Source organism: Enoplosus armatus, chromosome 2 (assembly GCF_043641665.1).
Source record: "Enoplosus armatus isolate fEnoArm2 chromosome 2, fEnoArm2.hap1, whole genome shotgun sequence".
Taxonomy (NCBI): domain Eukaryota; kingdom Metazoa; phylum Chordata; class Actinopteri; order Centrarchiformes; family Enoplosidae; genus Enoplosus; species Enoplosus armatus.
The window spans coordinates 24,312,854-24,338,828 of record NC_092181.1 but is presented as its reverse complement, the minus strand read 5'-3'; the positions used below and the strand labels follow the sequence as shown (position 1 = coordinate 24,338,828).

General features: G+C 41.3%; 1 protein-coding gene across 1 annotated transcript; it reads left to right on the top strand.

Moving 5' to 3' along the window:
- The first annotated feature begins 11,709 nt into the window (after positions 1–11,709).
- Positions 11,710–18,645, top strand: LOC139295663 (dnaJ homolog subfamily A member 3, mitochondrial-like). Its single transcript, XM_070917898.1, has 12 exons — positions 11,710–11,914; positions 13,991–14,127; positions 14,299–14,382; positions 14,531–14,740; positions 14,924–15,076; positions 15,256–15,403; positions 15,589–15,653; positions 15,751–15,879; positions 16,232–16,347; positions 16,900–16,994; positions 17,134–17,286; positions 17,862–18,645. Exons 1-11 carry the CDS (start codon positions 11,710–11,712, stop codon positions 17,274–17,276), a joined length of 1,485 nt encoding a protein of 494 aa, XP_070773999.1. The 3' UTR covers positions 17,277–17,286; positions 17,862–18,645.
- The last annotated feature ends 7,330 nt before the right edge of the window (positions 18,646–25,975 follow it).

Below are 25,975 nucleotides of genomic sequence, written 5' to 3'. Positions count from 1 at the left end.
GTTCCACTTACGAGAGCTTTTATCAGTTAATATGAAAATGTTTTCCCCCGTGGAAAACACCAATTGGCTAACCACAAAAATTCTCCTCAAACTGGAAGTCCAACTGGCGAACGCTTTGAACTATCAACCGCAAGACGTCACAGCACCGTTTACAGGGCTTTAGGGCTGAGATCGAGAGAGGGATAAGGTTTGGTAGAGCGATAGAGGGATAAAAACAGAAACCAGGAAGGGCTGGATCTTTAGCAGAAAGATAATGAGTTTCCATAAAACCATCACAAAGGTTTTCATTCATTGTCTATGAGCTGTTTTTATAATGATGATTTTTTTTTGAACATCACAAAAGTGAAAAACACACTTAATAGAAACAACTTGAACACTGCAGGTTACATTCAATGACATTTTTTAAATATTTACTTTCTGAGATGTTTGACACGCGTATAATCCACATTTTTATATTAACGATGGATCTGAAGACTACTTGTAAAGGAAAGGTGTCACTTGTATTTACTGTTTGAGCTCACAGATAATCAATGCAGTTCTCCTCAGCTCTGCAGAGTGCGACAGCATCTTTCAGCTCATTGTTTCACTGTTTTGTTCATTCTCAGCGCTCTCATCAGCGCAGTTTCTGGCTGCAGCTGTTTCCATTGAAAAAGCAATACTGCCTCAGTATATTGGTGGCAATAATTTGCTGTGGGCCAAATCCCCAAAGTCCTACCACTGGAGAGACCCTCTCATTTGAAGCAGAAGATATCCATCAGTTACTCACACAAGTTTGGGCTTGGGAAGAAGAGAATTAGAGGTAACCACAAAGACATTTACGAGCAGCCCCATGGCAGCCATCACCCAAACAGGACCGCTGCCACAGAACCACAGGGGCAGAGAACCCCTCTGTCTGTTGACTCTGCAGATTAGTGACTTAATATAACCACACAAAGACGGCCTTTCTCTCTGCTGCACTCAGGGAATACGCTGAAGAAGGAGCAGACGGGTAGCCACAGAGGTTATATAATCTATTTTCTTTTACTACCAGTCTCAGTGAGGTAGCTACACTGCAGCTTGTTCAACTTTAACAACGGACATAAAAGAGTAGAGTAGAGTAGAGTAGAGTAGAGTCCTGCAGAGAGGACCTGTTCAAAGTGAAAATCAGACCTCCACACTGATTTGATCTGAAATAGATAAAGTGGTGGTGCTATTATCCCACATGTTCATCACACAACCCGTCCAGATAATTGAGTTACTGAGCTGTGAAAACAACATAGTGGAAACCTGCCAAACCGACTGGGTTGTTGCCTCTTACACACTTTGCAGCCTTTAGAGTTTCATTTTATGGTTTAAAAAAACGACCTTCAATATAAATCAAAATTAAAACATGTCACACAACTCTTCTCCAGTGCACCAATATGGCAAATGTTTTTGGCCTAAATCGTTATGTGAAGCATGGTGTGCTGGGGAAGAGTTGTGAGCTTTAATCTTGATGTCTTTTTTCCATAGCCGTGGCAAACACACTTGTAGAAGCTTAAACATAAACATAACTGGGGCAGTTTTGTGTGCCATTAGTTTGCTAAAGGGGAGGTCAGCACTTTTAAGGCACCCTAACTCTAGTATCACCCGTACAGTGGCAGGTATTGACCCAGCAATCCTCCAGTTACTGTTACAGTTTTCCCCTTTTGATTCCTCTTAACTTTAACTTTAAGGTTGCTGGTCCACACTGTCTCACAGTATCATATAAAGTCCGTATCAGCTCTTTGTTGGCACTCTATGATGTTTACACTGAGTGAAACATTGAAAACAAGGACTCCATGTTTTTAAAGCTGATCCATTCCATCAAATGGAAACTGACTTGCCTTCAGGAAAGCTACTTCTTGTTAAGGGATTTAAATTTCTGTAATTAGTTTCTAAAAGTTCCCAAAATTCAAAGCATCCCTCTGTCCTGCTTCACAGTTTAATGACTGAATTACAAAACCTCATGGAAATGCCTAAATTAAATATCTTAACCACACGTAACTAATTCTGTGTCTGGAGTACACTGTTATTATCTGTAAAGACGCTTATTATCTCGAGGCTTCAGCAAAGTGAAAAACAGGGATGACAGCCGTTGCGCACACAAAGCCTTGGCCAGGACACGGCTAACAATGCTATCGTCGGCTGTTGGACATTGGGAACAACTCCATCATTCATAGCAACCGTACTGATGGAGGACAAAACATCAACCCCAGGCCATGTATATATGCCCCAATTTTTCACAGCGTGTTTGCTTTCACACGCTTGGATTCTGCACGTTCTGCAATTTGATGTTGTGATTCAACACATGAGGTCATCACTGGTTGATTGGCATGCTTGGCTTAGGCAGCCAGATGAAAATGATTTGATTAAGGGGAAGACAGAGGGCTGGAACCAGGCAGTGCAATCCGAGTAATCCCAGAGGGAACAGGACTCGTATTAGTGAGCAAGTTATCTAATGAAGGAGGGGACCACCTACATGCATTTGGGGGGATACAGTATCTCATCCAGCAGTTGACATACAGCATGTCAGGTCACAGAAGATTACTGGCACATAATGAGGCAGAAGGACAGAACCAATGTAATCAACAGATATAAGAAAAAACAAAGTATCCAGATGTGATACTCCATCCAAGTGTAGCGTCTTTCAGCCTGTTTTGATTACTGTTTTGATTCAGTCTCACAGCTCTCATCAACCTTGTTTCCAGAAGCAGCAGACGCTACCTGCACAGCACCAGCAGCAGTCAGACAAAGGTCGCGACTTGGTGAACATAGTGGAGCATTTAGCAGCTAAAGAGCCAGATATTTTAAGGAGTTGGCAGAGACCAAAAATAAAAAAAATGTTGCACTTATATTTGCCAGGAGAACAGAAACACAAGTCCAAATGAATGCAAGTGTTGCTCCGTGTCCACTGGAAGTGTAAATAGGCCAGTGTTTGCTAACAGGTTCGCCATATCAGCTGTATTAGGTGATAATAAGTCAATGCTGCTTGCTGCCCTGCCAGAAAATCAATGAGAGTAGGTTATATTCCTATAGCTGTTTCATGGCATGGCGACAGAGTAAAAGACTGAAGGTTTTACCAAGGAGACAGAATCACTAAGGAAGACACTGGGATTTGAAAAGCAACAAACTATTATGTCTTGTTTTCTGAAAGATCAAAAGCTTTGACTACATTTTAATATCAATAAAAACACAATGCACAAATTCTGTTCTGGTTTGCAGTCTCCCCCTGCACCATTGCTTTTGATAGAGGTAATTTTTATTACCTTATGTACTATAGACTCTGCTTATTGGCTGTAGGCGAGTACACAGAGAGATACTGTGAGACCATTCAGTAATTCAGTAGCACAGTCTGTAACCATAACAGCCGCATCATCTCCATAACAGAGGGGAGTGCGGAGTGTCATGCTGGACATGGTTTGACTTCTGCTCGTCTTCTCTTGCTGTTGATACACGCTCTGCCCCCCGGCGACATCAGCAGCTGTGTGTTTCTGAAAGATGAATGTGAAATGTTCAGTCTCCTCTGGCTGTGAGATCCTTTTCTTCGTCACTATCTGGTCACAACTACAAGTAGCAGAGCACTCATCGACTATGTTGAAATGGTTTCGCTCTTTCTGCACCTCTCTGATGTTTCTTCATGACACGAAAATGTCAGTGGCCCGTGGGGGAGAGGATGGGACATCACGGGGGGCAATCTCACGATTCCCACCTCTGTGGTCAAAACAACCAGTAGGAGAAAGGAGGGGCACAGGGTGGGAGTGATGGAGGACTGCAGGGAACATATAGTATTCTTGAATTTGTTTCACTTTATGCAGATACAACAAATTTAGGTGACAGAGTATATTTTTGGTTTACACTGTAATATTGACAACAATGATACCAGACAACACAAGTGTATGCAGTAAACTAGTAGTAGACGACTGACACAAGTGATATAAACACCAATGTTCCAATAAAATCACTGAGGCAATCTGATGACACCGGGCACAAGGCAAGACAAGTTTGTTTACACAACACAGAGGCAATTCAAATGGCTTAACATAAGGCGAAGAAATGCCTTAGAATGACATTTAAAATCACAACAAAGTAGGAAAGAATCTATTGAAATCTAATAAAATTTGATTCAAAAGGAAATAAAATCCTCAAATGTCAGAAGTGCAAAGCGTTTGCCAAAGCCATGCTTCTCTACAGATCCAGTTTATCTTTTCCTGCTTCTGCAGCAGATGTTGAAACAAGTTTCATGGCTCATTGACTCCCAAATTCACAATGTATCAAGCCAAATGTGTTTCTTTCAAAATACAGTACACAGTATAATATACTGTACAACATGCATTTTTTCAAGATTATTTTGTATTCGTTTTTTGGCATATTGCCCTTATTGGAGAGGAAAGATACAGACAGGAAATGGGAGAGAGAGAGGGCGGGGGAACAAAGCAACAAAGGTCCTAAAGTTGTAGTCTCTCCAACCCGAGATAACCCTGATGACATTATTTGGGTTATTTATTCAGACTTGATAAAGCTCCTGCAGAGTTGCATTATAAAACTGTTACATGCGGAGTAATACTCCTCATGACTGGTAAACTGAGTTCCTTTAAAGCCACAATTTATCAGCACTGGAATATTTTAAACCCTGAAACATGATTTGAACTTACAGGATTGTTACACTCTCACCAAGCCCATAACATCCAGAGTCAGCTGCAGCATGGACTTTAATGAAGTGTGAGTATAAGATAATTCATTTATTTTATTAGTTCCACAGCTCTTTGGCTAAGCCTCACTGTTACTGTCTTTGGAGTTTAATACCGGTGCGTTCATTCAGAACGACAAACGAACGTGTGTCGTAGGTTATACTGTACGGTTGTTAAATTCATCCACACCTGCCCAACCTTTTCTCACAGTTGTGCGTTTGTTTGAGTTGCACAGGAGCAGTCTCTGGGTCAGTCGTGTTGTGCTCCTCCATGTGTGTGTGATGAGTCCTTGCTGGTGTCTGACAGTGAGGCTGATATATGGAGCTCTATTAGCATCGCTCATAACCTCAACACAGTAATTACAACCCCAAGGCGTGCAATGACTGCTGCTTTGAACCCGGCACTTCATGACAACACGATGGGGTTTTGTGTGTGTGTGTGTGTGTGTAGAGGTGGAGGGGTATGAGCATAAGCAGTTGAGTGAAGATTGACACCCCTGCCCCACCTCCCGCTGATCTGATGACTTGACCTCAGACCCTCCATCTCCATAGCTGGAGAGATTAAAAAGCAAAGAATCACCAGAGGATAAGAAGCAATGGCTCAAACAGTTCAGTCACACGTGATCTGGCCTGTCAACATTCACATGCACATATCATTATATATCTGAATACTAACCAGCCAGTCAGATGTTGGAAGTCAGAGCATCTTTATTGAGATAAGAATCGTTGCTCCGAGTGATGTTTACATTACTGAGTGGCAAATGTCAGCCTCCTCTGGTAATACATTCCACACACCCACACACACACACACAGCTGGGATGCTGTTTTGCAGGTCGCCGTGGAGACGGCGGGGAATGAGAGAGAGATGGCGGGGAGGATGGAGGGGAAACCAAAAGGGAGCGTAAGCTTCTCTTTCATCAGCTCACACACACTGACATCCATTCAACATGTCCGCCTGGTAAAAAAAATCCTGACATAACGCGAGACATGAAAGTCTTGATCTTTCTGCTCGGCTTTTGTCTCTCATGCCGCCCTCCCGTCATGTCAGGAGACTCTTTGGTTTGGTGTTGTTAAGTAAATATGGGAGAAATTGTTATGGGTTTCTATTATGATATGACTTTAATATAACTTTTAGACATTGAACCTCACAACCCAAGACACATTTGGCCTTCTGCACAGTTCACTGGGACCGCTCTTATGGTCTGTCTTTTAGCTTGTAGCATCTCTTAGATTTTATGTGATTCTTTCATCTCTTTATCTCTGAATCTCTTTCACTACCTGTTACTTACTGTCTGTTCAGTAAAGCCTATAAATACGGTTTTAATAATTGTAAAGTATGAATGTAACTGAAGAGCCATATAATTGTCAACAAGTAGGTCTAAATGTTGGGTCATTAAGTCACTTCTACTTTTCAGAATCAACTGAAATCCAATATGACCGAGGAAAAAGTTACTATAAAGAACAAAACATGTCTGACCCGGTCTCGACACCTGACCTGATGCCCCACCACCCTGTCAGTGATCCCTGAACCCCCACCCTGGGACACAAAAGTCAATGTCTCATCACAGTTTTCAGATGGTTAGACTGTGACACTGCTGCTGTTCCAGGGAACCGAGTGATCACTGGAATATGTTATTATTTCTGTTGTCATTATTTTATCATTATTAATAAGCACTTAGACAGTGCCGTTTATTACACTAGCTAACTGGACTGATTTCTGAAACTGACTTGTATTTATACATACATATATATATATATATATATATATATATACACACACATATATATATACACATATATATAAATATATATAAACATTGTTATTGTATACATTTTTTTACTTTTATTTTCACTTAAATATTGTAAATGTGTATATTTTTATCTTTATTTTTTATTTTCTATTTCTTATTTTCATATTTTGTACATACTTTAGCTCTAAATTTATGCTACTTTCTACTCTTGAATGGGAGCACCGGTACTGTACAATCAATAAAGTATTTCTGATTCTGATTCTGTATTTGATGTCATTTACAGCTCTGTGACGCCATCTACTGTCTCTGTGGTGCATGAGGAGGGGTCTTTAAAGAAATCTATCTTTATGACAGCAGTGTACTGAAGTCTGATTAAATTTCAATGAACTCATTCTCCAAACACTTTTCTTAAGGATGAAGGAAATCATTGATGATCTTCAAGTACATTTCAGGAAATGGTAAGAAAGTCTATAAGCAGTATTCTAATGTTGTTTAAAATCAATGATCAGAATCAGAATCAGAAATGCTTTATTGATCCCCGGGGGGCACTGAAGGTGCTCTTGTGTCCGACCAGTACGTCATGGAAAGGATGTGAGACATTGTCCAAGATGCCCCGCAGCTTGGACAGCATCCTCCTCTCTGACACCACTGTCAGAGAGTCCAGCTCCACCCCCCACAACGTCACTGGCCTTGCGGATCAGTTTATTGAGTCTGTTGGAGTCCACCACCCTCAGCCTGCTGCCCCAGCATGCAACAGCATAGAGGATAGCACTGGCCACCACAGACTCATAAAACATCCTCAGCATAGTCAGATGTTGAAGGACCTCAGCAGCCTCAGAAAATAGAGACGGCTCTGGCCCTTCCTGTAGAGGGCATTAGTGTTCTTTACCCAGTCCAGTTAGTTGTCAATGTGGAATCCCAGGTACTTGTAATCCTCTACAATGTTCACACTGACCCCCTGGATGGAAACCGGGGTCATCGGCACCTTGGTCCTCCTCAGATCCACAGTCAGCTCCTCAGTCTTTGTCACGTTGAGCTGGAGGTGGTTCTGCTCGCACCATGCGACAAAGTTGTCCACAGCAGCCCTGTACTCCTCCTCATCACCCTGACTGATGCATCCAACTATTGCTGAGTCATCAGAAACCTTCTGATGATAATAGTTTCCATAGTAAGATAAAACACAAAACATTGTCCCTTCATACAAGTCGGTATGTGTAGGTAGTTTTTTTTTTTCTATTATATACTATATCATTAGACTATTATTACTCAGGCATTAATGTAAAAGCAGGATTTTACTGTTGTAGTTGGTCGAGGTGGATCTAACTTTTACATTGTTTAACTATTTTGTGTAAGACTACAAGTAATGATTATTTTCATTATGGGTTCATCTGCTGATGAACCATGAAATGTTTTTGCATGAAAAATGACTTAAATGATTATTAAAATAGTAGATATATATATGTATATGTATATATATGTATATATAAGTATATATATATAACCATTGACAGTAGATTTAGAATCCTGGTGTTCTATTCACTGACATCAGAGAAACTCGTGCATTCACTGAGTCTTCCAAACAAAAACACTCCATAGATTACAATTTATCCAGGACTCAGCCGCACGAGGAGGGCCAACTAACCAGGACAAAAAACGAAATCAGACCACGTAACTCCAGAAACCTTCACTGGCCAGCTGTTGATTTCAGAATGCAACTCAAACCCCTCCTCTTTACTGACCCTGGCTCCACACTACATTTCAGACATGCTGTCAGTATTTACAATCCCAGCAGATCTCTCCGCTCACAAAGTGGAAATCTCCTCCGTGAGCCTTCAGCGTTTATGCACCTAAGGAATGGAACAGTTTGCCTGCTGGTCTTTGACTCGCTCCAACACTGTGTTGGTTTAAAACCAAACTAAGGACTTTTCACTGGAGCATTTCACATCTTAAAGGTTCTATATGGAGTTTTCAGAAGGTCTGTGATTTTACTGACACCGGTGGCCGTAAAAGCGGAGGCAGAAATTGTATTTTGGGTGGGCCATCTTTTCCCAGAATGTATGAAACATTAGAAGAAAAAAGAACAAACATAGAGTAAATTAAAAACAAGCGACCAGTTTACTTTGCAAAGTTCTGCATCACAAAGGCACTAACGGCAAAACACTGCCTATCCAACGGAGCAGCAGTCTGTAAAGGCTTTTAGGTGTCTTTAAAACCAGCCGGCTGCGCATTGGCTCTATAGCCACTGTTAATTATATTTTATAGCACAAAGTGACAACTAAACATGAATCCAGACAGCAGGAGAAGGTGTTAACTTACACAGAAATCGCACGTGTAACACATCCCTCGTGCATTCATTGCAGCCTACAGACACTGTTGCTTCAGTACTGGTCAGCTCACAAAAAACAAATCAGCACAATTTAAAGGAAACTGCATCCTTAAACTCTGTTCCACCAAGAAAACTACACCACCTCAATGAGAAGTGCCTTGGTTTTCCATTCTGTGCGGGAAATACAGACACATCTGGCTGTGAATGTGTTGTTGTTTTCTTAGTTTATTAAATAGTGCCATCCCACCACAGCAGCAGAAGCGAGGAAAAATACCTTGTGAAATTGAGCCCTGGTTCTCAACTCAATGTCTTCTCTTCTCTGGAATGGAAACTGTCTTTTGAAGTTATGTTTTCAGCAGATGAATTTACACTTCCCACAAATCTGCTAATGAATGTGGGGCTTATTGATGGTTATTTCGTCTGGGTTATATTTTGTCTATAATTGCCATTCCAGCAGTGCCAGGTGAGGGTGCGTTTGAATCTAATCTCTGTGTCAGTGTGCCAAACACTGTGCATGACGCTTATTAATGCGCTTATGCTAACTGAGGATCCTGAGACCAGGATTACATTCACGTTGATGTGACAAAAATCTAGAAACATTAAGAGGGTTCATGTCTGACAAACTGTAGTCCACATAGCCAGCATGTTTCTCCAAACACTCTGTGGTTCCTGTGAGGGCCACAGCGGAGGCCAACGCTGAATTATTATTTGTTTACTGGACCAAGTATAGAGGATTTAGCTGCAGGTGTGCAGTGCAGAGTTTTGCAGGTGTTTATAAGGGATCATTTATCAACTTTCTGTCCAGGGAAGTCGGTCGAAAAGCTCAGCTCTATTCTGAATCCATCGTTGTACTTTTGCTCCTTTTTTTTCTCCTTTTTTTTATAGAAGGAGTGTGCGGCCAGAGAAAGATGATATATTGTTTAATTGCTATGCAAGGAGCAGTTTGTACAGATTGTAGTTGGCAGCAGCTAACCAAAAACAAAACAAAAAAGGAACACTTAAGTGCCAGAGAACTGTTTAATCAGATGGAGGTTCTTTACTTTTCTTTAAGCTTGACTTTAAAACACTAATTTACATCATAGTCAAACTAAGATGAACAAAAAGAAATGCTTGTTCAGGTCAGATTCTTCATTCTCAGTGTCGCAGCGCCTCCTGCTGGTCCTTGCCTTACACAAACCTCTTGTCACTGTCATCGGTACCAGTGCTTTTTATTTTGTTTTTTTTGTTTTTTTTTGTTTTTAGGGGGAAGATGATGACAACAAAGTAAATAAGTAAACAAGTTTATTTGAAAATGCAATAAATATTGTATATTTACATTAAGGAATATGGTAATCATAGTTATTGATCTATTTTTATGTTGTAAAAAGCTTGTAATATAGGAAAAAGAAATGATTATAACAATGTTCCAGTCGGTGAGCTTTGGTCTGATAGAGCGGACTCTCTGTAGCACTTCTCTGGATGTTTGGCCATAGGGGTGAATGAGCTGAATGGATGCGTGTGAGGTTTTGCCAACTAGCCAACATTTTGGGGATCCTGTTTCTAAAGATCGGGTACTGTAGTGAAGGTAGGACTGGTGGTGGGTGACAATGACAACACACAACCAATGAAATGACAACAAATGGAAGTACACTTCCTGTCCTGGGTGTATGCTCACCTTGACACACGGTTGACCCGACACGTTCGTCTCCTCCTCTTCTCACCTTCGTCCGCTCGAAGAGCAAAAACCCTGTGGTCATTTCATGTTAATCAACCATGTTTTTATCAATCGAAATCATTTCAAATAAATATGGGGGGAAAGGGTACCTGATGCACGGCCTCAGTTTTCTCCTCTCGCTCTGATTCTGTTGTTAATGAGTCTGTTTCACCTGCACGGATCGACAGATTGGCGCATTGACATATAGCAGTGTGGTGTCACTGTTTAAACTTCATCTGAGCGTCAAAGTTTGACTTCCCAGTGTTTTTGTGTTCAATCTGACTGAAACTGGTAACTGCAGCTGTCGGATACATTTACACTGAAATGTTGAAAATTCGTCTCAAATTGCAAATATCAAGTAGCAGTCTCTGAAAATTGTTCTCATATACAAAACTTGAGTAAAAATACTTATTTTCCTCACCACCTCTGATTATCTGTCGTCATGGTAGGCATGACTTCACAGCAGCAAGTGATGATAAATATTACTTTTCTTGTTATTATAAGTCATTAAAAAGATGATGGATTAAATGCACATATTGGAAACACGACATAACATTGGGTAAACGTGTAGATACGTTATTATTGTGGAACCTCATTTACAACAACAGCGACAACAACGTATAATTGCAAAACAATATGCAGACCAGACAGTGAACTCTTGTACGTGTGAACATGGTGTGTACTTTTATATCCAGTTCGTCATTTAGTTTTCCTGCTAGCACCAGTCATTCATTACATATCTGTACTGTTTTCATGTATTTAATGATACTGTTCACACACAAATATCAAGGTACTTTCAGTAAATATGTTCAGAGTATCTGCAACGTGGTTGTGTACAAAGAGCTTGACCCTCGGTTTTGTTGTACCGAGACAACTCACACCACATTATTCTGAAACTACTTTTACTTTTACATTTGCTACTTTAAGTAAATGTTGATGCTAATACTTTCGTACTTTTACTTACATACATTTTTAAATGCATTACTTTTACTTATAACAAAGTATTTATACACTGTGCATTACCACACTTTTACTTAAGTCAAAGACCTGAGTACTTCTTCCGCCACTGTATAAAGTACTGTAACATGTGAATACTTAAGTAAAGTACAGTAAAGTACAATGAAAATGTGAAAATACAGTACTTGTGTAAATGTAGTTAGTTACTTTCCACCGCAGCCTTTTACTACGCGTTTTAAAAACCCGCACATGCGCAGACCGCCGCCGACCCTGTGACACCGGTAGTGACGCGAAAATGGCGTCCTCTGCTGCCCGGCTTACTACACGCTGGTTAGCAGCATCAGTTTCTTCTGGGCGTCGTAGCGGTCGTTTTCTGTCTGTCTCCTCCAGACATGCAGGAGTTTGTTCAGCGACGATATTGCAGACGCACCGGGGAGGGATAGCGGTCAGCCTGAGCTCCGGGACACACGGAAATGTCGTGACATTGAGAGGACTGACAGGTGAGATAGCTAGCTAACTGTTAGCATAACATCCCAAGAGTTTCTTACATCAGCAGTCCTCTGTCGCTGCTGGTAACACCAACAGTCTGTTTAAATGTCCACAGCCTCGTCGTCCAGGCTTTGTGATGTGCGAGTGTACGGCCAGCTAAAGGCTAACTTTCCTTAGGGGGGTTAGCCTTGATGTATAAGTGTGATGTAACTGCTGTATGATTAAATCAGTAACAATGTGCAACCACACTGACCTTGTTGTGCTTATCTTTATGTCAGCATCATTTGGTTTTCCGCGGTCATGTTGTTACTGCTCGGACAATAAACGGACTATATTCTATATTAAGTTTTGAATGTACATCAGTATTGTATCCCATTGAATCGTCAAGCTGCATGATTTGACAAGCATGCAAACATACATCATTATTTGCACAAGATAAGAGATAACATAACCCTTTATTAATGCCTCAGCCGGGAAATTTGCATTGTTCCAGCAGCATACAGGATAGTGCAATAACAAGAGACATAAGTAGAAGATCAAGATGTAATAAATAAAAATAATAAAGACTGTTATAAAAAAAGCTATTTGTAAACTGCAATTTACAAATTTACAAGTTCACAAAACGAAGAAATAAAGGTAAAGGGATTGTACGGTATTGCACACAGAGGTGTGGGCATTGCACCATTGTTACATTCAGAGTATGTAGATTGTCCATTTCGGTGTGTGTGTGTGTGTGTGTGTGTGTGTGGTCTACTGGGAGCAGGTGTGATTGTAGAACCTGACAGCAGCCGGGAGGAAAGACCTGCGGTACCTCTCCTTCACACACGGCGGGTGAAGCAGCCTGTCACTGAAGGAGCTGCTCAGTGCTGCCAGAGTGTGCTGCATGGGGTGGGACATGTTCTCCCTCAGGGATGATAGCTTAGCCATCATCCGCCTTTCTCCCACCACTTCCACTGAGTCCAACAGGCATCCCAGAACAGAGCTGGCCTTCTTAATCAGTCTGTCTGGTTTCTTCCTGTCGGCAGCTGAGATGCTGCTGCCTCTACCGCTCCATATAAGATGGCTGATGCCACCACAGAGTCAAAGAAGGTCTTCAAGAGTGCCCCCTGCACTCCAGAAGACCTGAGTCTCCTGAGCAAGCCTCCTTGTACAGTGCAGTTGTGTTATCAGTCCAGTCCAGTTTATTGTTCAGGTGAACATCCAGGTAGATTTCACCATCTCAATGTCCTTTCCTTGGATGTTCACTGGTGTGGGAGGGGCGTGTTTGCACTGGTAGAAGTCCACCACCATCTCTTTGGTTTTTCCTGCATTGATGTGGCGGCGGTCCACAGTTCTATAAGTCCTGGGCCAGTTCTCTGTATTCCCTGTCGTCCCCATCTGTGATGAGGCCGACAATTGTAGAGTCATCAGAGCTTGTTCTTATGCTTATCATATCAGTGTTCTTGAATGAATGTGCTTTCTGAGGTGCAAAGCAATTAAGTAAATTTGTGAGTGTTGTGAGACTTTACTTTTCCTCCTCCCACATTTAACAGGGAAAGATTGCCCTTCTTATTCCACTCCACTATTGAATGTGTGGTTCGCAGTATGGCGTTCTATGTGTTGGATGCACTCTTACTTTAATGTAGCATATGAAGTGAGCAGCACAAGATTGAGCGATTCTTCACAATGAGTGCTTTCATACTTGGCACATTTACTTTTAATTTTAGGACATTTTTCATTTAGTACTTCTGTGTAAAAGTTAATTATTTTAGTAATCTATATGTTTTAGTGTGCTGTGAATACACAGTGATGCTGTACTAGGTATACAACATGACACACTTGAGTATTTGAGTATTATATTGGTTCATATTTATAAATACACAGTGTCTGCTGACAGGAGTACAGTTAGGAACTTTGATGTGGTCTTATGTTTCTTGCTGACATGTTAAGGGCATTTCATAAATGATGTGCTGAGTGCCTAAATGCAATAATTGTGGCCCTTGTTGATGATTTCCTGATATGATTAACAGCTAGCTTCTTTTTCTTGCATCTGAATGTACAATAGTACCCCTGATTAAATAGTCCCTTTTGGATCCTTTTCTCTGCAGGCACTAGATGTCCCCATGGCATCGCCTGCCACTCTTTTCACACCTGCAGCAAGTTGGCAAACCAGCAGGACTTCTACGGAGTCTTGGGTGTCTCGCGCACTGCTACACAGAAGGACATCAAGAAGTCTTACTACCAGGTCAGAGACACGCACCTCTGAGTCACACTGTCATGAAAATATCTGCAGGGTTGTGGTGTACAAACACCTAGAATGACAGGAAATGTGGATAAATCTATAGAAAGAGGTTTAAATCTGATGCTTTCTCATCCTCTGCCCTCATCTTTCTTCCTACTTTTTGTCTCTCTCCAGTTGGCAAAGAAGTACCACCCAGACACCAACCCAGATGACCCAGAGGCCAAAGAGAAGTTTGCCAAGCTGGCTGAAGCCTATGAGGTACAAAACCAATTACATAGAAGTGTCAAAGATCATTTAGTTCCCTCTTATGTAAAAGTAGTCTATGATAAGCAGAATCATGGAATCATGTTACTCATACTTGAGTAGTAAACTCCAAATTTCCCTGCACTGTTGTTCTTGTGTGAAGGTGCTGAGTGATGAGGTGAAGAGGAAGCAGTATGACACATACGGAGCGGCAGGCTTCGACCCAAACCGTGCTGGGGCAGGCCAGCAGCAGTACTACAGGGCCGGGGGGACCAGTATAAACCCTGAGGAGCTCTTCAGGAAGATCTTTGGAGAGTTTACTGGAGGAATGGGCTTCGGAGACATCAACAACATGTTTGAACAAAGGCCCGAGGTCAGAGCCCCCATTACCGTAGCATCCACATGTTGGTATTTAATGTTGCTATTTAAACCTTTTAAATTGTTATTTAAGTTAATTGGTTAAACGTACATGCATTAAATGTAACGGGTCATTTGGGTGTGAATGTCAGTGGTTTGATTATAATGAAGTAAATCAGTGTCTTCTGTCTTTCCACAGTTTGTGATGGAGCTTACGTTTTCAGAGGCAGCAAAGGGCTCGAATAAGGAGCTGAGTGTGAACATGGATGACGCCTGCCAGAGGTGTGATGGAAAAGGCAGCGAGCCGGGCACCAAGGTGTCTCGGTGTCACTATTGCAACGGCACCGGCATGGTGAGTTTCAGACCGACAGGTAGCAGCAGGGTAGTGAGAAGGGCCCTTTAACTTGTGGTGCTATCTTCAAGCTCTTCGGGCTCTAATTTTTTCCCTTAATTGTTTTTTCCTCTCAGGATTTCACCACACTAGTTATTCAGCATTTTACATTATATTACTGTCTGTGTCGCCCCCTGCAGGAGTCAATCAACACGGGTCCTTTCATGATGCGCACCGCCTGTCGACGCTGCGGTGGGAAGGGATCAATCATAATCACGCCCTGCGCACTGTGCCGAGGTTCAGGCCAGACCAAGAAGAGGCAGACGGTCACTGTTCCTGTACCTGCAGGTAGGTTTGCACCAGTGAAACAAATTCACAGACCTGTTTCAAAATGAACAATGCATAGATTTTCGGCATATCTCACTATATTTAATCGTGTGGAGTCTATGTGAACCTGCTTTGACTGCTGTCGACTTGGATTTGGAAAATGTTATTTAATGACAAATGATAGTGATACTGATATTTTCTCACAGGAGTTGAAGATGGTCAGACAGTGCGCATGTCAGTAGGGGCAAGAGAGATCCTCATAACATTCAGGGTGAGTTTTGTTTATTTTTGAAGAATTTTAAGATGTTTTTTGAATTCTAGCCATGTACTGGAGTTTGAAGTGTTAAGTCTGAAATGTCTCTGTTCAGGTCCAGAGAAGCCCAGTGTTCAGACGCAATGGAGTGAACATCCACTCAGATGTGTTGATCTCTATAGCTCAGGCCATCCTGGGGGGCACAGCCACGACACAGGGCCTCTATGAAACCATCAGTATAGTGGTGAGTAAGAAGGAGAGCTGCACCATATGGACAACATACAGCATCACTGCTGATTTTGAGGCTGTTCTTCCAACGCAGAATGCGTTACCAGATGATACTTGTGTATTTAGAAGAGAGAAAGTTAAAAGCAAAGTGTGAGTTCAGTTTATCATCCATACACCACACACACACACAGTGTATGTGGTTCTGGGTCTTTTTCTGTGACAGTATGATAATATTGGTGTTTATTTGACACCTGGACTCGGACCAGTTTGGATTAAATATTCCTGAATGAAAGTACCACTATCTACTTCTTAGTCTCCAAATACATTTCTGTTACAGTTGAGCAAACGTCTGTCACCTGTGTTTTCAGATCCCTCCCAGCTGCCAGGCTGATCAGGTGATTCGGCTGCAGGGGAAAGGCATTCGCAGGATGAACAGCTACAGCTATGGAGATCACTACGTTCACATCAAGATCAGAGTGCCAAAGTAAGACCCACATAGACACGCTATAAACGTACCTCAGACTTCTCAGTAAGACTAGCCATCCTAGATCAATATGATATGAATATCAATAATTCTACTTATTTTGGCAAATCACAAGAATAAATGACTATTTATAGCTTCAGTTATTGCAGTAATAAAATAATGACTGCAATAACTGAACAACTGTTTGCATTTTAAATCAAAACTATGATTCATTCATTGTAGAATAAAAAAAAATATATTGAATTATCTCAAAAGGTGTGTTTTCCATGTTGTATAATGGAGTGATAACAGTGTCTGAGGTTTGTCTTTGTAGACAGTGTAAGGCCCAGACAGGCAAATACTGTCATCTCTTTTTGTCCATTAAACACTATATAGCTCTTTTCACTTTATTGTAAGTTCTATTTTCTATTTATTTTTGTATATTCTTTCTCTTCCTTGTATGTAAAAACCTACTTGGTTTAATCTGTTTCTGATTCTGATGTTTACACTGAGAAGTGGTAACAATTACACAGGATTCAGTTTATATCATTGAATTGTTTCTTGTTCCTGCAGGAAGTTGACTCGTAGGCAGCGCTCTCTGTTGCTGACTTACGCTGAAGAGGAGACGGATGTTCAGGGGACTGTCAACGGTGTCAGTCCTTCTGCAGGTCAGTGCTAGAGTCCAACTCCACCATTCAGTCAAAACATCACTTCGCCCTACTAAGCAGAGAGACACATAGGCAGTCGGTCCCTGTGCACTGCAGCAGTGCCAGTAGTTGAGCTGATGCAGTGTGTGTTTGTGTCCAGGAGGGGGCAGCAGCACTTCAGGTTCTGGTGCAAAGTCGACCAGCTCAGAGGAGGGACAGGCCAAGCAGCAGCAGCAGCAGCAGCAGCAGCAGCAGGAGGAAGAGGGAGGCTTCTTCTCTAAACTAAAGAAATGGTTTAGCTGACACTCTGCAGGTGGGAGCTTCAAACAGTCACAGAACCTCTGACTTCTTCCCTGCTGCATTGATATGATAACAACACAAACATTTAGCAGTACTGTACAAATAGCAAAATCCACAAATGTACCATCAGTTACATCTCAAGTTCATTTATTTATAAAGCACATTTAAAAACAACAATTGTTGACCAAAGTCCTCATAGGACTCTGTAGCTATTACTGAGGACACCAAGGTCATGTCCTCGATACTGTGTCAGGGAAGTTTAAATTCTACAATTTCACATATACTTTACATGTTGAGATTTTTAAGCCTGGTTCAGATATTTTTTAGAGTCAGAATCCTGAAATTGGACTGTTTTATGCCACAAACACACATTAAAATAAAAGGATCCTGTGTTTCTCCACCAAAATTAGATTCCTGACATTGAGGGAAATGGTTTGAAACAGCATTTAGGGAGTTGTGTAGGGAGATAAAAACTGGATAGGAGATCAAATCTTTTTTTCTTAAAAGCCTGGCTACTGCCCTGTCTCCCCATGAGAAACGGCTCCAGTTATATGTCAAACCTTAACTTTAGCTTTGTTCCCTCTCCAGGTTGAAAATCACGGTAAACATGGTAAGGGAAGAAAAGAAATCCACTCCATGCTGTCTCCTCCGGCTTCGGGGATTGTGCAAGGAGGAGGAAGAGAGCGGCTGAGTGGTATTTGTGTTGACACAGTCGCACATTGTTGAAGCTGCGGTTGGCAAACGAGCCACGTAGACGCCAGGTCCACCCACACACCCACTCGCCCGTCACCACGGACAGGTGCTGAGCTGAGAAACTCAAGAACTGCAGGAAGAGGAACAAGATGGCGACTACAGAGGACTATTGTGGTATAACTCTTCTCCTCCCTGCTTACTGTGTTTGAAGCTGCACTGCTCATTGAGTCACAAAGTGCTCTGCAGACAGTAAGTCTCTATTAAATCAAACCAAGTCAAGGCAGACAAGAATTAAAGGTCAACTTGAAAAATAATTAGACGAGAGGAAAAACACCCACTGAACTCAAATGATTTTATTGCGCCGCTGACATTTTGACCACACTCAGGCTGAACGTTTGAAATGTTGGTGAGCTTCCGTTAAAAGAAAAACAGAGACATAGAATGATAATTGGGTTAGTAACAAAGTTGCATTTCAAGTTTTAATAAAAACAGTAAACACCGTTTTTTGTTTTTTTTACTTAATCCTAAAACTACTGGATGTAAAACTTCCAAGATACACCGAACATCCAGTTCTGTGAAATGCATTGGGGGGATATTCCAACATGAATGTTACAGTCAGACTTAGATGTACTCTGTATGTGTGTGGCAACAAAACTGTGCAATTATATAATTAAACAAACTTGACTTTCATTCATTTTGGGCATTTTCTTTAAGCTTTAACATTTATATTGTAATTCTAAAACTCAACAGTTGATGGCGGTGTGAGACAGTAATGTCATGATTTGCCCTTCAGTTCGGTACAACTCAAAGGCTGAGCAACTTTCTTCAACGCTCACGCACTCAAACTGCAGCCCTCTGACCGTTTTGATGTGTTCAGCCACCCACCTCATCGCCGCGTGCAGCGTTTGAACAGAAGCTTTTGTGAGGGTCGTCGAGAACATTCGCTTCAGACCGGGGTTTTCCAACTGTGCTCAGGCTCAAAGTGGTCAGTCTTCACAAACAGGACTTGTGGCGCCTCGCAGGGGAGTTACAATTCAAACATAAAGTCACACACACATGTAGAACAGGCCGGTGGCTGTGTTTGGCATACATCTCCACAGTATATTGTCTGTTCTCCTTAACATGTGGTTTTAAATGCTAAAAAGGTACGTAGTAGAACACTGTGTTTCCCCTTAAAATATTGGTGCTAAAGGATGAGTTAATCTGTTTTATAGATGCTGTACAACCTCCGTCTGCTCAGCATGTATCTGGACAGATCAGCTGGATTCTTTCAGCAGCACAACCAGGCCTTTTAATACTGAGGCAGAATGAATACCTCGCTCTACACTTCTTATGTTGGAAGCAGGTGGAAAAGACTCATTTCTTTGAGTTTCAAGGCTTCAGTAACACTTTACAATACAGTACACAAATGTGAGTAGTTGCTATTAAAACAAATCACTCATTCTTTGCCTCATCCTCCCAAAATGTCTGTACACAAATGCAGTGAATGAATAGGACAAATGTATATGCAGAGGATCACGTTTCTTGCTTTGTTGAACATGTCTGTGCTAAACCAGAAATTCCTATTGACATGACTTTGGTAAGTAGCCAGTAAGACATCATGGTCTAATATATAAAACCGCTACAGGTTTCTGTAGTGATAACCTTGTCACAGGGTAACAACTTTACACCTGATTGGCATTTACTAAAACCTCTTGGTTTGTGATAATATGATCATCTTGTCCATAAACCATTACCATTAATATTATAACAGTTTAAACGTCCCATATTGTGGAAAGTGATATTTGCAAGTCTTTTGTGATTATAAAGCACCTCTAGGTGCTATATAAATACTGTGAAAGTATCATAAATAAGGACTTTTTTTGAACAGCGAATCAGGCAAAGCTACTCTAGTGGGATCTCAGAATAACATAGAGCTGAAATGAGCATGATATGGGACCTTTAATTTAAAGTAAAGTATAGACACATTACAGAGCCCAGTACTGTTAGTACACAAATAAACCGTACAAGACTTCAAGCAGGAAGTACACATCTCACAATGTCTTCAAAGTCTGTTTTGTATGATTACAAACAGGTATGATCAGAAAAGCAGATTAAACTGCTGATGTCTACAGACGTCCCTCTACTGAACTGGAAACTGTCAACTTTTAAAATCTAAACAATGTTACACACCAGATAAACTACTGATGGCTGACAGGTTATCTGGGTCAAAAGCTTAAGTACTTTAATTGGCTGTGTCCAATAAATGTATCCAAATAAATCTGTATAAAAACAATATCATCTTCTTCATTCTTGAGTCTAGATTACATCACTCTCATCAGAAGCAAAATCATATGTATGATGTAAATAATAAAGTTCACATAAAGCAGCCCGAGCTTCCTCCTTCCCTTTCTAGGATTCTGGGATGCTACAAATCACCACCATCCGCAGTCATTATGATGTCATCATAGTTGTAAATCACTCTTGCTCACTCATTACAGTATGTCACGATGAATGGGTTGCCGTACTCCATCTTACTCATCCCTCTAAATCCTTTGAGGGTGGAAAACCGCTTCGCTTTCAGGACCAAACCGAGGTTCCCCGTCACATTCCACCGCTCTGTGGTTTAGAGGAACAGGAGGCAAAGAAAGACGGATTTTATCTGAGAAAAGGTTTATTTTTTATATGTTGTGTTGTCATTCATCAAACGATGCCCACATGAGTTCTTCTGCTTCTAACCATTTGTCTTTATAAATATCCTTTGCCCAGAAACAATAAACAATACAAACTGTTGTCATACTTCTACTGTATTTCACATGGCAGCAATTCAGTATCACCATATACTGCAGGTTGGGGACAATTTCACGGACATCCAGAAAATAGCACATTTTGTTGCTCTATTCTTCACTGTATTACTTTGTGCTTCATGTTGATTACCCTGAACAGCATTATAGATTTTCACCAACTTCTACACAGGAAGCACCTCTTACTAGACAAACACAAGTTAGTTCGCAATCAATTAAGACAGACTGATAATAAACTTATGCAACACAGGTTTGAATGACTTCATGTTTTTCCTTGTTGCTCCTCTGAGGGTACGAATCAAACCTTTACAAAAGCAAGATTGGCAACAAGCTAAAAACAAGTTCCTGGCAGTCAGGTGATGCGAGGCTCTCACTCAGCAGCTCGGTATTCAAATAAAAAAAAGCTATACATTATGTAAAATAAGTTGAATGGGAGCAGACAGACAACAAAAAACCTTTACAACATGATTAAGTGACACATTTTGTCCCAGACAGCCAGACTTTACTAAAGTCAATAAAAGGCAATTACATGTTGGACAGAACTTCCAACTTAAAGACATTATTCGACCTCGTCTAGTCATAAAGGCAGAAACCCATATAGACCCTCGCTATACAAACAGACAAAAAGCTTTTGCCTGCCAATCATGTGTGACTGACAGCTGGTTGCTGGGAGTAACTGGGAAAAGTAAGTAGGCATCATGGGGAGTGACAATAGACTTTTCCCTTTAGCATTACAGTACAAACGGCCTCACATCTTCTCACGGGGCAGCACAAAGAGGTTAAAAGCAGAGTGTGTGGGGTAATTGGACTTGTAGGGTGCTCTTGTGTCACTGTTGCAGGCTGATGGATAATTATATTTTGAGCTCAAGAAGGCTGCCTGTGTGGACAAAAAGACAGTGATTGACAGAAACTTTAAGAGCACGTTTAGGTTGCTTGTTTGTGACCGGAAGCGCTGCCTGCATTAGAGAGAATGAATACATGGAAGTCTCGCAGCTGGTGACAGCGTGTGAGATTTAGTACCATCCATGCCTGGAAGCAACCCATCCTAAGCCTGGTTTACCAGGATTATTCACTGGTGCAGTTGGTCTGTCCGCTGGGAACAGGGGCTTGTTTTATGTGGAGAGCTCTAAGCCTGGGATTTGTCTGCTATGTTCCCACTGGGTTGGCTGGGTCTTGAGGAGGACACTTGAGGTTATAGATGAGGCCTGAAGCTCCTCGTCCCTGGGAGGAAGTGAGGCAGGGGCTGAGACCTGGATGGCGAATAATCTTTTTAACAAGTGGAATCACCCACAAACCAGAACACAGGAGTTTTTATCTGCATGTACAGAACACATTCATCACCAGGATTTTATCTCAGCTCCTGAACGCTGACCCGGTTCTCAGCTCTGTGGATCTACAGTTTCTAACTGCACAGTTCAGGGTTAAGGGTCTGACTCCTGCTGGGGCCACCCAGACTTACAAATCAGTGTACACATGGAACTGGGTACTTGTCGTGATTGTTTTTGAATTATGTTTTGTTACACTGAATCAAAAACAAGTAGTTACCTGAATGTAACTCCAGTTCAACAAGTATGTGCAAAAATATAAAACATATAAAATAGAAAAGATGCTTTTTTCCATAACAAAGAAACTTAGTAGTTAGAAAAGCTAAATTCAATCTAGAGTTGGAAATCACGAATCACTCGGTTGATTCTCTGTTCAAAGCACTTCAGTAAGTTGTGACGTTCAGCGCTGCTTCTGATTTAGATCCATGAGTCTGAAGGCTTATCAGACGCCAAATGGCTAAAGGTCACATATTAAACAGTAGAAATGTGGCGTTCATGTTACACGCCGATCTACCAGGAATGTCGCCCTGCCGGATGACACTGTTTTATGTTGCGGCAAAACACCTTTGCGTTGGCACCCCCACATCAGGTCAATACAAAACAGTCTTTCAATAAGCTTTCAACCGAAAGTAATGCACTGTAAATCACGGCCGAGCTGAGAGCTTTGCTTTCAGTCACCAGTGACTGGTGTGTGCTAAAAGCTACTCATTCGGAGAGCGATAACGATGATTAGTATAGTCGGTTTAGTTTGAGGATTCTGTGATAAAGATTTGTTTGTTCATGTTCTGAGCATCGTTAGTTCAATCCCTACAGCCATTTGATGCTTTATTGACTGCAAGACATTGTTTTGTCTTTATTATCTTAACACTGTTTTTTGTATTCTATAGTTTTTGATGGTTCTCAGTTATTATTATTATTTGTTAAGATATACAGCATGCTATGATCTGGCCCTATTTCATGCTTTGTGTTCTGTTCTAATTCTCTGTTGATATTGTACCTTTACAGGCCGGCTGCAGAGCAACATGCCTGGTGCTGGCAGGTATCACTGTAATGCTTAAGGACACTTCAGCAGGATGAGTGCTTGCTAAGATGGATCTTGAACCTGGCTCCACTCGTCTACCCAACCACAAGGCCTGACTGTTTCCCACGTGTCCTCGCAGAGAACCTCATGTTCGGGTCTGACCTCTACCTCCTTATTTGTTCTACGTGTAATTTCTCCTTAGATAAAAGTGTCAGCTCCTTAATTCTATAAAAGGCTCAGGATCTGGCTTATTTAATAGTCATCTGAGTGCTTTGAGGCTACACAGAACAGAAAGAAAGGCAAGAGTGAGTAATCCAAATCACATTAGTCAGTGATTCATTCTGTAATCACAGCCTCCAAACTCACATTTTTTCGGACCAGCGGATATTGGCATCCAGGGACTGGAGGCCATAATCACAGGGGATAGATCTGCACCGAGCGGTGGGCCAACTGAGAGATATTTCATTACTGATCCAGTAACCATCATTCAGCTGGCGTATGTATCTGTGTGTGTGTGTGTGTGTGTGTATAAGGCTAAAGGGTAACATTGGTTCCAGCCTGTTTCCCATTACCCCTCAATCAGGGGAACCTCTGGTCCAATTTCACCCTCCCCTTCCTTCCACCCCCATCCTCAGCTAATTAGGGTTCCAGATCACTGCCACATGCATGTGGGCCGACAGCGCTATGTGTGTGTGTGTGTGTGTGTGTGTGTGCATATAGGTATATTTATGTCCATCTCAAGGGGTCAAGGAGATGTTCATTGCCTCACCAACTATTAAAAGGCTGACCCCAGATTTAGCATCAGATTACCAGATTGCCAAATGTTTTCCATATAGTCTTTCCATATCAATCCCGAGCTCATTGGCTGATGTTCTGGCCCCAGTCCTCTCGCTCTCACCCAACTACAGAAACACAATGACATATAGCACACAAACGGATGACCTCATGCCTGGTAATGTTTTTCAGACATTTCCCTCAGATTTGTAACACTGACTGAGTAGCCTGCTCGCTTTCAACCCAGCTACCAATTTGCCTGCCTGACAAAAACGTCAATTTTGAGTTATAGTCCTGCTGTGAGGGAAGAAATATCAGGGTGAAATCACGGGTTCTCGTGGTTGGATAATTATTATATAAAACCAGCGGCCGTTTAAGCAGGCGGCCTCTGGGAGACCATCAGTTTAGCCAAAAACAAAATGTGCTGAAATGATTTGGAACTGGACTGGGGCAGCTGTGTGTGTGTGTGTGTATTCATAAAATGTACTGTACGCTCATTACATCCAGAGTTTTATACCTGTAATTTATTCTAAATACAAAGACGTGATGTAACTGTTTTTGTGACTTCAATGATTATACCAGCGTCAGAGCAAGTTCTAGCTCTTTAACTACAAATTCTGATAACTGTACATTTTTGCTGACCATTTTCATTTTCAGGCTGTACAGTTTTAGACCCTGCGCCTTCAGGTTTCCATTTATTTTTGTACAGTATGAAAATCAATTAGCTGATTAGTTAGTACTGATTTTAAAAGTGCACTGTACCTCACAACAATAATGTATCTTTGATGGAAAATTAATCCGGACTAAGCTTCTTTCTAATGGCCAGCAGGGGGCTACTCCACTGGTTGCAAAAAGAAGTCAGATTGTATAGAAGTCTATGGGGAAATGACTTCTCACTTGATTTATTACCTCAGTAAACATTTTCCTAATGAGTTTATGGTCTCAATTGCTAGTTTCATGTTTTCTTCAATGCGGCATGATGTTCATTTAGAAAATTACGGTCCCATTTAGAATAAAATAGACGATAAAGCAGGGTATGATTTAGGGGTATGCATAGTGTCCTCAGGTTCTCAGATCTCCAGCTCATCTGCCTCTCGTCCAAATATGGTCACTTCTGGCCAAAATGCCAAACTTGAAACTTCAAAACTGTAGTCCACAAACCAATGGGTGACGTCACAGTGATCACGTCCACTTCTTTTATACAGTCTATGGTTGGATTACACAACCAACCATCAAGTTAGTTTCAAGATCCTTCTAAAAGATTTTCATACCCTTCAGAAATGAATGGAAATGAATGGCTGATAAAAAATAAAACACAGCATGGTTACTAATGGTTTACACACAGTTTGTAGTAAATGGGCTAAAACATGCAAAACAGTGGTTTGGTCCTTAAATAATACATTCAGACAATGAATAGCTGTTAAATTAGAGGACTGAAATTCAAAGAGACACTTAAAAGATAAACTTTACATATTTTTGAATTTTTCTTGTGTGTACCTTTTTTCAAAATCTGACAAACAGAAAGTAACCGTTTTTGGATACATTAGTAGCTCAGGTTTTCTCTTAGATTTTATTTATTACAGTTTTGATTAACTTACTAATTGTAATACTTGACATACATACATATTAAAGTAACCATGATATATAATCACTGTGGATTAAACCAGTCCTGGTGAACTTTGTAGAACAGAGGGTGTTCTGAAGTTCATGTGACCATTTGTATACTGTATTGCAGTTACTGTATTACATGTATATTCAAATACATACATATGTGCATATATGTTTCTACACGCAGCTCTGCAGGTGTCAAGACCTTAATATCGTCAGGCTCACAGTCCCCTGAGAGAAGCTGACCAGACTGAACTGCACACATTAATCATTCAGTTAAGGAAAATCTCCCCTGCTGTCTCTCCCACCCACTCGCTCTCCCAGTCTCCTCTGGTGGGTTTTGTTGGCCTCACGGCAAGTAACCCCAGCTATAAATTACACAGTGTTAGCAGCATGGTCAGTAACAAGCGCAGCATGGAGTATTATTTCTAGCTGCAGCCACTTATGGCAAATTTAACTGCTGTTTAAGTGTTTGAAGAAGAAAGGCAGAGGGAACAG